Raw genomic sequence first — 15,521 nt, 5'->3', positions numbered from 1 at the left:
AGTAACACAATTCGAGAAAGCCATCTGTGCTGGATTTTTTTTTATTGGTAGTTGCTTAATAACCTTATCTACATATTTTAAAAAATTTGATATGAATCTATTATGGTTCTGGAATTCCATAAGAGATCATTTGAGAAGGGTTTGTTTTTCCAGGTATTTTCCATGTCCTCTAAGTTACTGAATTTTTTGGAGCAAAATCTTTCCTAATGCTATGCAATTAGTTTTTAATTTGATTGCAGTCCACTGTAATTTACTCTGTTTAACCCTCATCCTGGTTATTGATATTTGTTCCTTCCTATTTTTAATTAAATTTGCTAGCAGTTTGTCAATTCTGTTGATCCTTTCAAAGAACTAACTTCTTTGAAGCTTTTTCCTTACTGTGTTGATATTTTCCATTTTTTGTCTTTCCATTCTTTTTTTATCTGCCATAATTTTTATCATTTCTTTTCTTTTACCATTAGATGGATTATTCTGTCAAGTCTTCCAACTACTGAAGGTTTTGTCACAGAGTTCAATGACAAGTTTATCTTCCTTCTTTATATGTGCATTTATCATTACAAAGCATCCTCCGATGACTGTCTTTGCTGTATTCCATAAGTTTGGTATGATATATCCTCATTCTCACTAGTTTCTAGAAACTTTCAAATGTCGTCTCTAATTTGGACCAAATCCCAGTACTTTCCCAGAAGTGTATTATTTAGTTTCCTCTTGTTTGCCCTTGTTTGCTTTTTCTTTCTTTCTTTCTTTCTTTCCTTCCTTCTTTCTTTCTTTCTTTCTTTCTTTCTTTCTTTCTTTCTTTCTTTCTTTCTTTCTTTCTTTCTTTCTTTCTTTCTTTCTTTCTTTCTTTCTTTCTTTCTTTCATTATTTGCAGCTTTATGGGCCAGTGATCAAAGAAGGAAGTCAGTGTGATCTTCGTATGTTTGAATTTATTCAAGTTTGACTAATTAATGCCCCAACATGTGGTCTATATCCCAATATGTGTCATGCGCACTTGAAAAGAATGTTTATTTTTTGCATTTGGGCTGAGATTTCTGAATCAGGTCAATTTGTCTGATTATAGTGTTTACTTCGGTAGGTTCTTGCCTTAGTTCCTTTCTCACTGAGCTGTCTTTCTTGGAGAGTGGTGTATTTAAGTCTCCTACTATGTTTGTCAATCCTGTGATTTCTTTTTTCATCTTTTGAAGGATTTGGTTGATGAACTTCATGGGTCTCTCAATGGACGTGTTTGACCCTTGATCTACTGATCTCATAAGCATTGTATAGTGCCCATCTTTGTCTCTTGCTATGTCCTTCACCTTGAGATCACCTATTTTCAAACTGCCACTAGCTCGATATACTTTTAAGCAGCCTCTGATCCTCAACCTGTGTTTGAACATAAGCTAAAGATGTGTCTCTTACAGAAAACAGATTGATGGGGTTTGTTTCCTGATCCAAACTAGTAGCCTTTGTCTTTTAATTGGTGAATTCACACCATTGACTTAAGAGTTATCACCTCCATCTCTAGGTTCTTTGCTGTCATCTTGTACCTTTTCACCTCTTTCCCTCCTCAATATGTGTGTGTGGATTAATTCTTGCCTTCTTTTCACCATTGGGTCAATGATATCTTGGGCGTTGCTTTCAGTGTGTTGACTTCAGGAGAGATTTAAGGTATGTGGTATAAGGAACAAGTATGTGTTCTGTCCAAAATCAGTTGGAAAGTTACCTTTGTAATGAGGGTTCATTTTATATGTATTCTCTGAATTGATCCTTCTCCAAGAAAACTCTAACCTACACTGATATTTTGATAGTTTGGAAGGGTTAGGATTCTTGGGCAGCAATACTTCTTCAACTCTCTAAGATGCTACTCTATTCTCTCCTCTTCTTCATGGTTTCTGCTGATAGGTCTGAGTGTATTATTATCTGATTTCTTTTATAGATGACTGCATCTTTTTCTCTAGCTGCCCTTATGATTTTCTCCTTTTCCTCAACATTGAATAATTAAATTACTATATGCCTTGGTGTGTTGTTTCTGGAATTCAGTCTAGTTGGTGTCCTCTCTGCTTCCTAAAAAATTATCGGATCCTCTTTTAATATATTGGGGAAATTTTCTTCCAGGAATTCCCCCACTGTTTTCACTATTGATTTCTTCATTTCCTCTTACTTTTTACCCGAATTATTTGGACATTGTTTCTCTTCAGAGCATAGTTCTAAAGTTTTCTTCAGCTTCTATAATTATCTCATTTGATTGTCTTTCACGTTTGTTGAATTCTGCTTGGGTATCCTAAAGGTCACTGATACGGTTCTCTGCTCCTTCCAGCCCATTGATAAGGTATTTAACTTTTTTCGTGCTTGTTTCTTCCGCATCAACCCTCAACTCTTGTATTTCCTTTCAGTCTGTGGACTCTTTCCTCTCTGTTTTTCATCATTTTTTGTATTGATTCCCTAATATACTGTATGACTCTAAGCAGAATTCTGAAAAATTCTTTCTGTGGCTGTTCAAAGTCCAATTGTTTAATGTATGTTTCTAGGTTCAGGTCACTTTTAGACATTGCAATTAGTTTCTCTTGATATTTTTGTAATGACTGCTGCTTTGGGCTGTAGTCTGTGTGGAGTTTGGGTGGAGCTGTAGATGATACTTTATGTGCAGTGTGTGGTGCATTTTTTATATCAGAGGCTAATAACAATAAGTCTAAGAACGACCTGGAACCAGCTACACTGCTGTTTCTCGGTGCCTCTACTCACTCACTAGGAATCTGGGGTTATCTATCTGGGAATCCTAGGTGCACCCTTGCTATTGTGGAGACACACAGGAGTTCTGCATTGGGATTGTCCCAATAAGGATCAAGATCTTCTGGCCTCAGCAGTATGCCGTGTTCAGCACCTCTAGAAGGCCACGCGGACATCTGTGTGGTGCCCAAAAGGGGCAGTCTATCCTGAACCTCATCCCAACATGTGGGGGGCCTGTGAGCCCATAGATCCCAGGCTTAGGTCATTCACCAGGTGGGGTTTGATTGAAAGCACACAGGCAGCTTGTGGCACAGGGAGAGTGGGCTGTTAGGGAGCAGGCTTATGGCTTTTTCTTTGGGGGTGGGTGGTGGGGAGGAAGGAACAAGCATGATCAGGTAGCACAGGAATTCATGGGTATATTATATCTACCAAATTCCCTTGTCAACCCTGCGATTCATGAAGGGATTGTGTGGACCTTCAATTATTAGTGATTATAACAGATGGCCTCTTTATAATAGGTGACTACATCTCTCAGGACTCTCCACTTTTTACATATGGTCCAAGGTAGAGAAGACTATAGTGGTGGGTGGCACTTCCTAGTCAGGGGTGGGGAAGGCCACTAAGTAACCCTGCCTGCCGAATTCCAATTCCTTTTATGCGGAAAGAAGCCCTGTGTTATCTTTCCCAGAAGATAATAATAAATGTACCTGCCACCTGGAGCCAGCTACATCACACGTTTGAGCTGCTTCTCTGCCTTCGCCTCACTCCCTGGATTGTTGGTGCTATCTATCAGGAGGGCCTAGCTGTTCACTTGCTATTGGTAGAGAATGGAAGCCTTGGCAAGGGGATGATCCCAATTGGGATTCAGATCTGTGGTCCGAAGTGGTCTCCAGGGTCCAGGCTCTGAGGAAGTCCAAGCGAACATACTTGTGATACCCTAGAAAGGCAGGATGTCCAGAGCTGGGAACCCAGCAGGAGGACTGCTACCAGGCCATCCTCATAGGGTTTCATGGTATGTAGGTCACCAAGGGAGTGGGCACAAGTGGTGCAGATAAGCACGATGTGTGGTTTTTAGGTGAGCAGGGGAGAGATTAGGGAAAGGGATGCTGGCTCCTGTCATCCGGATGAGGATAAACAGGGAACCACAATGCATGTGTTACTAGGGGCAGGGTGTGCAAGGCAGCAAAGTGCATGGGTCATCTGGGCACAGATAAATCAGGAAACCTGCTCATGTGTGCTGGGGTTGGGGAGGGGAGGGCAAGGTGGCACGGTCATGTGGGCATGGACAAACCAGGTACCGTGACTCTGACTCATATATAGCTGTGAGGAGAAAGGAATGCAAGGCAGTGTGGCATGGGACACCCAGAATGGGTGTGCAGGAGACCATAGAGTGGGTCTTAAGTAAGAGGCAGAGGGATTAGCCCAGGGACAGGCTCTATGGTTGCCAGGCTCAAGGATCTTTGATGCTGAAAACGGAGGTGAGTATGTGTCCCGGTGAGCACAGGTCTGTGGAGAGACCTGCAAATGATCACCCAGGCACAGCTGCTCCACTCTCCTGATCTGGCCCCTTTATTACAGAGCCAACCTTCACTCACAGGACATTCCCACAGGGTGATCTTACCTCAGTGCTATCTTCCTGGAAGTCCAGTCTGAGGCATTATTAAGATGATGTAATTTTCTTTTAAATGTTCTTGAATTCAACTAAAAAATATGTAAACCAACCATTAACCCAAAAATTGCAGTTATTTTAAACCAAAGTTATTTACTGAAAGTTGACAAAATAGATATAAATGTATGCTAACAGCCTCAGAGATTTTGATTTGATTTGATAACGTAAACCAGATAAAGTACAAAGATCAAGATGTTTACCCAAATGAGGAAGTGGTTGAACTGGAATTGACCAGTGATGGAAATGATCGCATAGGTCTGTGGAAGTGAGATTCAATTTAAATAACCATAGAATCACGTCAAATTAGAGCCAATTGTTAGCCTTTCCACAAGTAAAAAGTGGTAGATCATTCAAAGTAACAGTTCACTTTGGAACCTTCTCTTTGTTCCCTCTGTCTCACCTGTGAAGAGAAAATAGATGGTTCATATTTTAATTATTGTTCAATTGTTAAACCCGGAATTTGAATGACCCTTTCACTAACCTTATTTTCTTTGCACAATAGACCATGTGGTATTATGGCTTCCTGATCATTCAGGAGGATTAATATGAACCTAGTAGAGAAACCTGCTCAGGTTATTAAAGGTTAACATTGATTGTTCTAATGTGCCTGTTTATAATGCACATTTTCTCTTTTGAAGCTACTAGATTAACTAGTCAATGTATGTGTCAGATGCTAATGTCTTTTTTTGTTGCAGATACAGATGTGGTGTATAAAAGCGAGAATGGACATGTCATTAAACTGAATGTAGAAACAAATGCTACCACATTATTATTGGAAAACACAACATTTGTAAGTAATGAATAATTAATTACATTATATATTTTGGAACTGGTTGGAAGACTTTCTAAGTGTACATAGTTCTCAATTTTTCTGCTCCAGCATATGTTAGTCTGGCGTGACTAGAGAAGCAAATTCTTAGACACGCATGTGTGTATTAAAAAGAGCTTTAGATGGACATTGGGTTTGCACTCAAGTACTCCCTCAATGCAAGAGCACTTTGTTCTATTAAACTGGCACTGCAATGCATGACTTATTGACTCTATAGATTAATTTAAGCAATGGACACTATTAAAACAAACCGTTGGGATTGGCAATAGGCAAAACTTTCAATAATATTTACAGACAGTGGCAGAATAAGGCCTACAAGATTAATACATATCTTAATAAAGTAAGAAGGGCACTGAGATAGTAAGCATATGGTAATCTGATGACCATGAGCTCTATACCCTTTATATAACTTATATAACAGCCATCTGTTTCTCACATCATGTAGTTCCAGACTTAGTCCAAGAGGTACAGATGAGTTTGAGGAATAGCCAAATTCACTTAGTAAGGCCTTCCCAAATCGCTTTCCACAATGAGTCATTGTGAAGTGGCCTATGTAGGATGCTATTCGCCTTCGAAAAACAGGTTTTAAAGTCCAAGTAGTCTATAGGACAGAAGCTGGAGAAACTAAGTTTAAAGTCTCTCATAAGGGGCATAGTACCAGACATATTCTCCCCTTGTGTTCTATGTAAGTATATTTAAGCGTTTAATTATAAGGATTACTTATAATTAATCTATACCCTTGTAACACATCTAGTTTTTAATATTTTATTTCCCCCTTTTCATCATTCCTAATTTCTTTCTCATTCCACTATTTTTAATCAAACTATTTAAAATTGGGCTTCTACTGGGATTGATGTGATTAGCTTTAGCATTTAGGATTTTGTCACCATTATTTCATCTCCCAGAATTATAATAGACTAGTAATTTTAAAATGCTTGAATGTATTTATAGTACCATTGTTTTAAGAAATGCAGAATTACCTCTCTTGGTAATCACCTTTAATAATCAGCCCTTCTAAGATATGGAGATTTTTCTAAGACGACATAGTAAATGTTAATATTTTTCAAACCTAGGAATCTTATACTAAAAACTTTAGAATATATGTTCATTATTGCACAGTGTGGTAACTGTTTTTATGAACAAATGCCCAATTTATTGCTTCTTAGGTAAATTCATGTAACACAGAGAAAAAATAGTATAATACCTCAGAAGATTTTCTACAAAAATTGAAACATGAAAGAAGTCATGGCCACATTATTGATCATAATCCTACTTGTAAATTTGAAAGTGAATATCTAATCTTCATATTTCTTATAGTTTTTTCCAAGTTGAAGAAATACAAATGGTCTATGGTTCTTTAGGGGGTTTTTTGTCTGTTAATAAATCATTGAAATCCTGAATTGAAGATATACATATATAACTCTTAAAGTCTACTGATCAGAAGAGGTATATTAATAATAGGTCATTAACTAATAGAAGGTTGTTTTTAGGTGCTATTGAGTCTGCTCCATCCCATAGGGTCTGTATACACGGCAGAATGAAACACTGCTGGTTCCTGCATCATCCTAAGAGTTGTTCCTATGCTTTAGCCCATTGGTGTAGCTAATGTGTTAATTCTTTTTGTTGAGGGCCTTCTTTGTAATTCTCATTCTACTTTACCAAGCACTATGACCTTCTCTCGGGACTGGTACCTCCTGACAACATGCCCAAAATATATAGGACAGAGATTAACCATGCTTCCTTCTGAGTAGCATTCTGGCTATACTTCCAATGTTTATTCTTTTGACAGTCCAGAATGTTTTCAATATTCTTCACCAACACCACAATTCAAGTGCACTCATTTTTCTTCAGTCTTCCCTTTTCAATGTCCAACTTTCACATGCTTATGAGACCATTGAAAATATGAGGGCTTGAATCAGGGCCCATGACTTAGTCCTTAACGTAATCCCCCACCTTTTCAACACAATAAAGTGTTTTTGTGCAACAGTTTACCCATGCACCACATTCTTTGATCTTTTGACTGCTTCTTCCTTGTACATTGATTATAGAGCCAAGCAACATAAAGTCCTTGATAATTTCAATTTTTTCTCCATTTATCTTGATGCTACCTTTTGGCCCAGCTGTGAGGATTTTGGTCTTCTTTTTTCATTTGTTTGTGTTTTTTTACTGGGATTAATACATACATTAAATCATTCCATAGTTCAATCACATCCAGCAGAATTGTACATTTGCTACCTGTGGTAGTAACATAATTTGTTGTCAATTTGAGACTTAAGAGTGAGGGGTGGAGTTTGGCCTGTCAATCAGGTCATGGCTTGATAACCTCATTGAGAGGCACTAAGGAGATAAATAGCTCGCTGGATACCGGACACATGCTCACTCCCTAGGAGACATTCCTGCAGACAAGATACATGGAACGAGGTTAGTGCACTGACCTGGAAGAGTCATGTTGAGATCACTGCCACCTCTGAGATGCTTATACTGCTACTGGTCCCATAAGACTTTCCACCCTGTGACCTGTGATCTTCCTGCATTTGACATCTTTTCATGTGTTTCATGAGTCTGAAGAGAACTTTATAGATTAGTATCAGACATGTGGGCTAATAGCAGATTTATGGACTTGATCTAGACTGGGCTGGGGCATTTTCTCAATATTCAATTGCTCTTTTATATAAATCTATTTCTTATACACATATGAGAGTCTCTATAAATTTGTTTCTCTAGTCTACCCAGACAAACACACTACCACAATCAGTTTCTCAACATTCTTTTTCTTCTTGGACTCCTTCACATTGTCATCCCTTTGCCCCACCCCCACAACTGTGCCCCTCTCCCGCCAAAATCCTTATTCCAATTGTTGACTCTATAGGTTCATCAGTCCTGGTTTTCACACACCAAAAAGAAAAAGAAAAAATACATATACCGATGCTTCAAGACTGTGACTCTTAATGACATTACACGTCTGGAGTGATTCCTAATATGTACAATCAAAATACGAACAAAACATATAACCCCTCAAATACATACAATTATGGACATCATGTCAGGTCCAGCATGCATCGTTGGGGGAGGTTTTAACTGTTCAAGTCATTTATTTCTGTGTTCAAAGCCCAGTGCACTCCTTTTAGTAACCTCTTTCCTCGTATCCCTCAATTGTGGGCAGCGGGAGTTCACTGGAGGTTTATTTCCTAAATAGTTACATCAATGAATCTTGGTCTCCCACTGTAATCCATAGCCTTCTGTAAACCAGATTTTCAGACTTCAAGCTCTGATACTCATCCCGCCCATCAATGTTGCATTGTTTCAACAATACTTCGGTGACTGATGACGGTGTTCTTCCATGTGGACTTAATTGACATCTCTCTTAGATGGCTGTTTGTTCAGAGACAAGCCTTTAAGACCCAAGACGCTATGAGCCACATTTTGTTATAGCGCCCTTATCTTCCGTGTTCCCACCCAGGAAGCTAGTATCAAGCAGGCCATGATGTAATAGCTACTGGTTCTTAAATTGGAACTGGGATTTAGTATGAGGGTCAAACATATTCCTGGATCTACGTTAGCTTGTTTTTTTCTTTTGATTTATTATTATTTGGGTATTAACCCAAATGACATTTCATTGTGTCGTTCAATCTCATCAAGCAGTATTGTATCACTGCTTCCATAATCAGCTTCCAAATATCTTATTTCTTCTTGGGCGCACTGACATCATCTCTCTTTTATCATCCATGTACTCCCTCCCGCAAACCCTTGTTCTAATTGCTATCCTTATAGTTCATTAATCCCAGGTTTCATTTACCGAGAAACAGAATAACTTGTATCGAATCCTCAAGAGGGTAATTCCCACCTCCATAGCACCTCTGAGATACACCCTGATATGATCAAACAAAAACAAATACATCAAAATATCACAGGTTTTCCATAATAATACATAACTTATTACAACATATAGGGCATTGATGTAGCAAGACTTAATTTGTCCACCCACCAACAGCTCTCCAAAATTGGTACTGCTTCTTCAGACTTAAGTCCTCAAGTTCAAGTGTGCCTGAGGTAGACTCCAATTCACCCAGTGGGATTCCAGAATGGGTTTTCATTGGTACAACCTCTGGAGTATACTCTGTGGCTTCAAGACCCAGGATTCAGTGTCCCAACACAACCCGGCATCTGATCTGGGTCCCCTGGATGCATTCAGAAGCCTGGGACAATGTGGTCCCTCTGGTCCATACCCAAAGCGTTTGCCATCATTCCTCCCCACACCTGGAAGATAGTCCCCCCTTTTCCCTACCAGCACATATGCCATTATTACATTGACTGGTAATCCATACTAAGCGCTGCATTCCGTGGTATTCATCATCAAGGGCTTCAAGTCTTACTCACTTTCAGTAAGCAAGGTTGTGTTACCTGCCAAGTCAAGCTTGTTAATAAGCCTATCTCCAGTCCTGATGCCACATTCTTCACATAATCTAGCCTCTTGATTTTCTCAGCATAAAAGTTGAAAAAGCATGATGAAAGAATGCATCCCTATCGGACCTTTTCCCCCGATTTTAAACTATGCAGTATTCCTGTTTTGTTTGAACAAATGTCTCTTGTTTCTTCAGCATAAGTACAATGACGTGTTCTTGAGTTCCTATTCTTGAAGATGTCTATTGTTTGTTATGATCCACACAGTGGAATGGCATTACATAGTGAAGAAAACACAAGTAAACTTTTTTTTGGTATTTTCTGCTTTCAAATCAAGGTCCATCTGATCTCCCTTGTTCTAAGTCTACTTCTGATTCTGGCCTGAACCTCTGGCAGCTTCCTGTCAATATATTGCTATAATTGTTGATAATCTGCAGCAAAATTCTACTTGCATGTGGCATTAATGATATTATTCTGTAATTTGAGCATTCTGTTGGTCACCTTTCTTTAGAATGGGCACAGAACTGAATCTCTTCCAGTCAGTTGGCCAGGAAGCTGTCTTCCAATATTCCTGGCATAGATGAGTGAGCACTTCCAGTGGGTGTTCCATTTCAGTGGGTGTTCCATCGATTCCTGAAGCCTTGTTTTTAGCTAATCCCTTGAGTGCAGTTTGAACGCCTTCCTTCAGTGCCATTGGTTCTCGCTCATGTGCTATTTATTGAAAAAGTGAAATGCAAACTATCTTTGATTTTTGTTTGTTTTGGCACATTAACTATATTGTTTATATCTCCTTTTGATGCTTTCTGCATCCTTCATTATTTTACCCATAGAATTATCATTATTGAAACTCAGGCCTTACATGTTTTCTTGGGTTCCTGCAGCTTCAAATATGCCAGCATGATCTGCCATTTTGGCTTCCTAATGAGGGGTGTGCAATTTTATTTTAATATTGTACTTTGTCTTCTCAAATAGCCCTTTGTAATTTTGTGTTCAGCTAATTGTTTCATTATTCCATCCATTTATCTTAAATATACTAAGATTAAGAGCAATTTTCTGAGTCTCTTCAGTCAAACCCTTTAATTTCTTCTTTCTTTCCTGTTTTTTTAATGCCCCATTTCTTTCTTCATGAATGATGGTCTTACTGTCCTCCACAGCTCATCAGGTATTCTGTCATTAATACTCAAAGCAACCAGTCTGTTATTTAGATGTTCTTGAAATTAAGATGTGATATACCAAAGTCGTACTTTGAATTCATTGGACTTGTTTTTTTCCCTTCAGGCTCAACCTGAACTTAAATAGGAACAATGGATGGCCTGTTTCATAGTTAACCCATAGCCTGGGTTTAGCTGCTGTTATCGAGCTTTTCCATTATGTTTCTTTGCAGATATAATTTATTTGATTTCTGTATGTACCTTTTGGAGAAGTCTACATATATGCTAGCTATTTGTGTTGTTGAAAAATAGTGTTTGCTTTGAGCAAGTAGTTGGTCTTACAAAAGTAAGTCATGTAATCTCCAGCTTTCTTTCTATAACCAAGACTATATCTTCCAGCTACTGTTCCATACTCTTTACCTTCCAATTGCCAATAATTATCAATGCATCTTAATTGCATGTTTAATCAATTTTAGACAGAAGATGTTAGAATTCTTAAATTTCTGCCTCACTAATTTATGGTTGGCACATAAGTTTGAATAATAGTTGTTTTGATTGGATTTCCTTGGATGAGGATAAATTTAATCCTATCTCAGACATCATTTTTCTTTTAGATTGACAGTGAAATTTCCTTTTTGATGATAAATGAAACCCCTTTCCTCTTGATTGTGTCATTTCTGTAAGTGACATAATTTTCTGATTGGTCAATAAATGGTCAATACCAGTCCATTTCCGCTCAATAATGCTTAGAATATTGATCTGGTTGCATTCCACTTCATTGACATGTTCCATTTTTCCTACATTCATACTTAATACATCCCAAATTTTGTATATTAAATGATGTTTGGAGGTTATTTTGGTTTTGAGTTGTGCTTCATCAACAAATGATGGTCCTGAAGGGGTCATCATCATGGTTGACTCCACTGAGAGAAAGCAGTACCACCTCAGAGGTCTGGGGTGCCCATCCTCAGGCACTATCACCAATAATGTACCTGTACATTCGCATTTCAGTGGCTACTTCCTATGAAGTGCTCAATTTATTTCTTTATAGTCTGTTCTTAGTCTGGATGCTCTGCTGAAACCTATTAAGTGACTCTGTTGACATTTGAAATACCGGTGACCTAAGTTTTAAAATACCAACATACAAGCCACCACAGTAATACAAACTGACAGATGAATAATGACACTTGACAAATTAAGGTATTGATTTATGTGATGGATATAGTGTATAAAAAGCTGGGTGACTTTTATAGAATGTGTGGAGAGCTGAGAAAATATGTATAAAACATATCCATTCTCTTTCAAATATATATATATATATATATATATATATATACATATATATTTCCTTTAAGGATATACACAAGTTCCTGGGAAAATTTCATAAATGGCAGAACAGTACCTATTATTTATTAATTGAATAGCCTAATGGGACACTAGAGAATAGCAAAGAGAATTACTGAGAGATGCTGTGGCAAGAAACCTTTATTGGAGAATAACAGGCATAAGATCCTTATCGGAGAATAATAGGCATAGAAAAAGAGATAGTAGAAATGAAAGAGTACGGTAGTAGTTGGCTTATTAGAGAATATAATTGATATTACATAAAATTAATTTGGAGACAGAAAAAAAGAAGATGGCATCCAGGTAGATTTACTGGCCTGGAGCTCCTGCTGCCAGACTACAACATTGAGAAGGTAATGCATCCTGCGATCTATGGTGCTCTACACCAAGGAGGATATACCCACCCACTCTCCCCAGCACTCCAGTTGCAGAGGAAACCACCACACAGCATCTGAGGTGCTCCAAATCCTGTGGGACACACTTCTCGGGAGATCAGCTAGTGAAGTACCATCCTTGTGGGCCCACAACCACCCAACCAGCATCCCATGAGAAGACTATCCAAATCACATTCCCTATAATGGAATGCTGGGCAGCTAGGGTAAGAGTGAAACCATCGGAAGATACTATGGTATCCTGAAGTACTCATAAGAGTCCCCCAAAGAGACAGTCTGTACTCTTTAACTCTCTGGAAGGTGTGTTTGGCTCCTTTAAAACAACACGTAAACAACAACCAGCTCCAATAGCCTCTACTAAAAAAGAGAAACAGAAGACAGTTCTGGAAGAAGTCACGGACCTAATGATGTCCATAAAAGAAGCAGACCTTGACCTTCCACAGAAAGAAATCTTCAGAATGCTGCTTGGAGTCATACAGCATATGAGGGAAACAATTCAGAATATGGATGAAATGAGAGGAGATAGAGACCATGCACCAAAGGGAAATACAAGACCTAAGGGATGAAATAACAAAATCTAGTAGCAAATTAGCATACTTTGCCAACAGAATTGAGGAGGCAGAGAATCACACCAGTGACCTAGAGGATAACCAGGCAGACTTCAACAAATGGGAAAGGCAGTCAAATAAGACAATCAGCGAACCTGAAGAAAACCTGAGAGCCATGTCTTATGCTATGAAGATGCTCAATATTAGAATAATAATCTATAGTTTATCGAGTGCTCATGAGAAAGGCAGGTGGAGGAGGGAGGGGGAAAATGAGGAGCTGATATCCAGGGCTCAATGTGAAACAAAATGCTTTGAAAATGATGATGGCAGCATATGTACAAAGGTGCCTGGCACAATGGATGTATGTATGGATTGTCACAAGAGATGTAAGAACCCCAATAAAAGTATTTAATAATAAATAAATAAATGATTTGGAGAACAAAAAGTATTTATTAATTTGGTTTTTTTCATAAAGTAAAATATTCTGATTATTAGTCTCAAAGTGCCAAGCATTTTGATCAAATATAGACATTTTTTACATGACTACATCCACTCCTTCCTTAAAGACAAAGTTCAAATTACAGAGAATTGGTGTTACTTAAAACTAAAGGATATGTACATCATGATGATCCTGAAATGGAGGATGGATATATCATTACATAATTGTTAAATTGAATCATAACATAGCTGTCAAATCACTGAGAATCATGTCCTCACCAAGTGGAAACATAACCAGCACAACTCTCACCTCACCTCAGCTTTTGTTCCTGTCCGGTGGATGTTGTTCATAAGCAAAATAGTTGGAGAAAATACTTTTTTACTATGGTTGTCAATGAAAACTTTTAGATAATAATATAACTTTTCTATTATAAGAAGTAGGTGTATTCTCTTCTGTGGCTTGTCCTTACTGCTCAGTCATGTATATCGTCTGTCCTGATTACCTTGGTGGGAAAACTGAGCCAAAGTTGTAAGCTCTTCTAACTGACAAGTACTTGTCCCACTAATGGTTCTGTTTCTGCTGATACAGCCCCACATGCAACTGATATATTGATCTTCTATAAGTTATGGATCTTTGAGTTTCCTGTGTTGCATGCCTTCTTTAAGTAGCATCCTGATCCTGAGTCTCTGATGCCATTGTAACTTCCAAGCCCTGCATGAAATCTCTGTGCCCTTGTGTTGTCTTTGTCTCTGAAAGACTTATTTACTGTGCTCCTTAAACTTGAGATGATGGTCTATTTTGTACCCTTAACACACAGTTATCAGCATTAGCAAGCATCATCAGCAATTATTGTTGAAGCAGATCACTAGGAAAAGCTTTGTAATAAAAAGGTGCCAAATTAATCGAGAAAATGATCATTTTATAGGTAAGACTGGGGTAGTAGGGTGATCTGCAGAACAAACAGGTTAAAATAACTCTCTTTTGAGTAATAAATATAATTTAACATCACATTATTTTCCCCTGTTAAGCATATTTCATATATGTTAAATAGGTACTTTTAGGTTTGCAAATTTGACTAGAAAACTCCATGAGTAAGATAATAGTGGACATGGCTGTCAAAGTTAAAACAAAAGTGAATCATTTCCCTAAATTAGTTGCATTAAAGCATTCTTTTGTAATAAAGATAGGTGGGATTTTAGTCAAAGAGAAAAATAAAGGGCATATAATTTTTTTAAGAGCACTTGTGCAAAAGAAGTGATTTGTTTTCCAAATTGCTTTTAATGATTTCTAAGTGTTTGGAAGTGTTATCTCTTTAAGCCAGAACTCTTTGAAATGAAAGCTCATTCACACGGACACAATGAAGAAAATGCTTCATAAGTATTAGCTGTGTTCTTTCTGCCATCCATAATTTGAACATCACGAGACGTATTGGCAGAAACATTAGCTTCCAAAATTACTCTTATCAAAATGCTCTTTTAAAGGTAGTCAGAGTTGGAAGTCAGTTCTTCCTGGTTCGATCATGACCTATGAACAGAAACTTGAACAGGCTTGAATTTATAAAATGTGGGTGTGTCACACAATAATGGGAAGCAAAATAAGTATAGGTTGATGTCATACTAGAAACGTCATCTTCCCACCAAGAAGAAACAGGTAATGTACACATTGAATGCATTCAAATCTCTTAACAGCAGAATCAGAAGCAAAGTTGCCAAATTCAAAGATGGACACTGACCGCATCACTTTAATTGTATATGTTGGCTCAACATAGTTTTGCTAAAATGCCAATCTACTGCATCAGACACCTGAAAGTTCTTGATTTGAAGCCCCGCAGAAACAAAAACCTAGCTTGAGCTCAAAGACTATAAGGATCAAAATAATTATGCATTTATGTGGAAAGAGATAATTGACAGATACGACTCTTGAATCTCCTTGATTATGAAAACCTGTATAGTTCAATGTATTGTATAGAGCAGCAGTAAATTCATATATGGCATAAGAATTATTACAATAAATACATTAATGACATGTCTTTTGGTCTATTT

The 15,521-nt window shown here is 37.9% G+C and overlaps 1 protein-coding gene across 2 annotated transcripts in view; it reads left to right on the top strand.

The window, feature by feature from the left end:
• DPP10 (dipeptidyl peptidase like 10) overlaps window positions 1–15,521 on the top strand; it is a 775,824-nt gene that overhangs the window by 360,072 nt on the left and 400,231 nt on the right. For both annotated transcript variants that reach the window (XM_075529534.1, XM_075529533.1), the window contains exon 4: window positions 5,071–5,165. In XM_075529534.1, the coding sequence (XP_075385649.1) occupies window positions 5,071–5,165 (95 nt within the window). The remainder of the gene's footprint in view (window positions 1–5,070; window positions 5,166–15,521) is intronic.

The sequence above is a fragment of the Tenrec ecaudatus genome, chromosome 13 (assembly GCF_050624435.1).
Source record: "Tenrec ecaudatus isolate mTenEca1 chromosome 13, mTenEca1.hap1, whole genome shotgun sequence".
In the NCBI taxonomy this organism is placed as follows: Eukaryota; Metazoa; Chordata; class Mammalia; order Afrosoricida; family Tenrecidae; genus Tenrec; species Tenrec ecaudatus.
The sequence above is the reverse complement of the archived record's forward strand: the minus strand, read 5'-3'. Positions and strand labels throughout refer to the sequence as shown.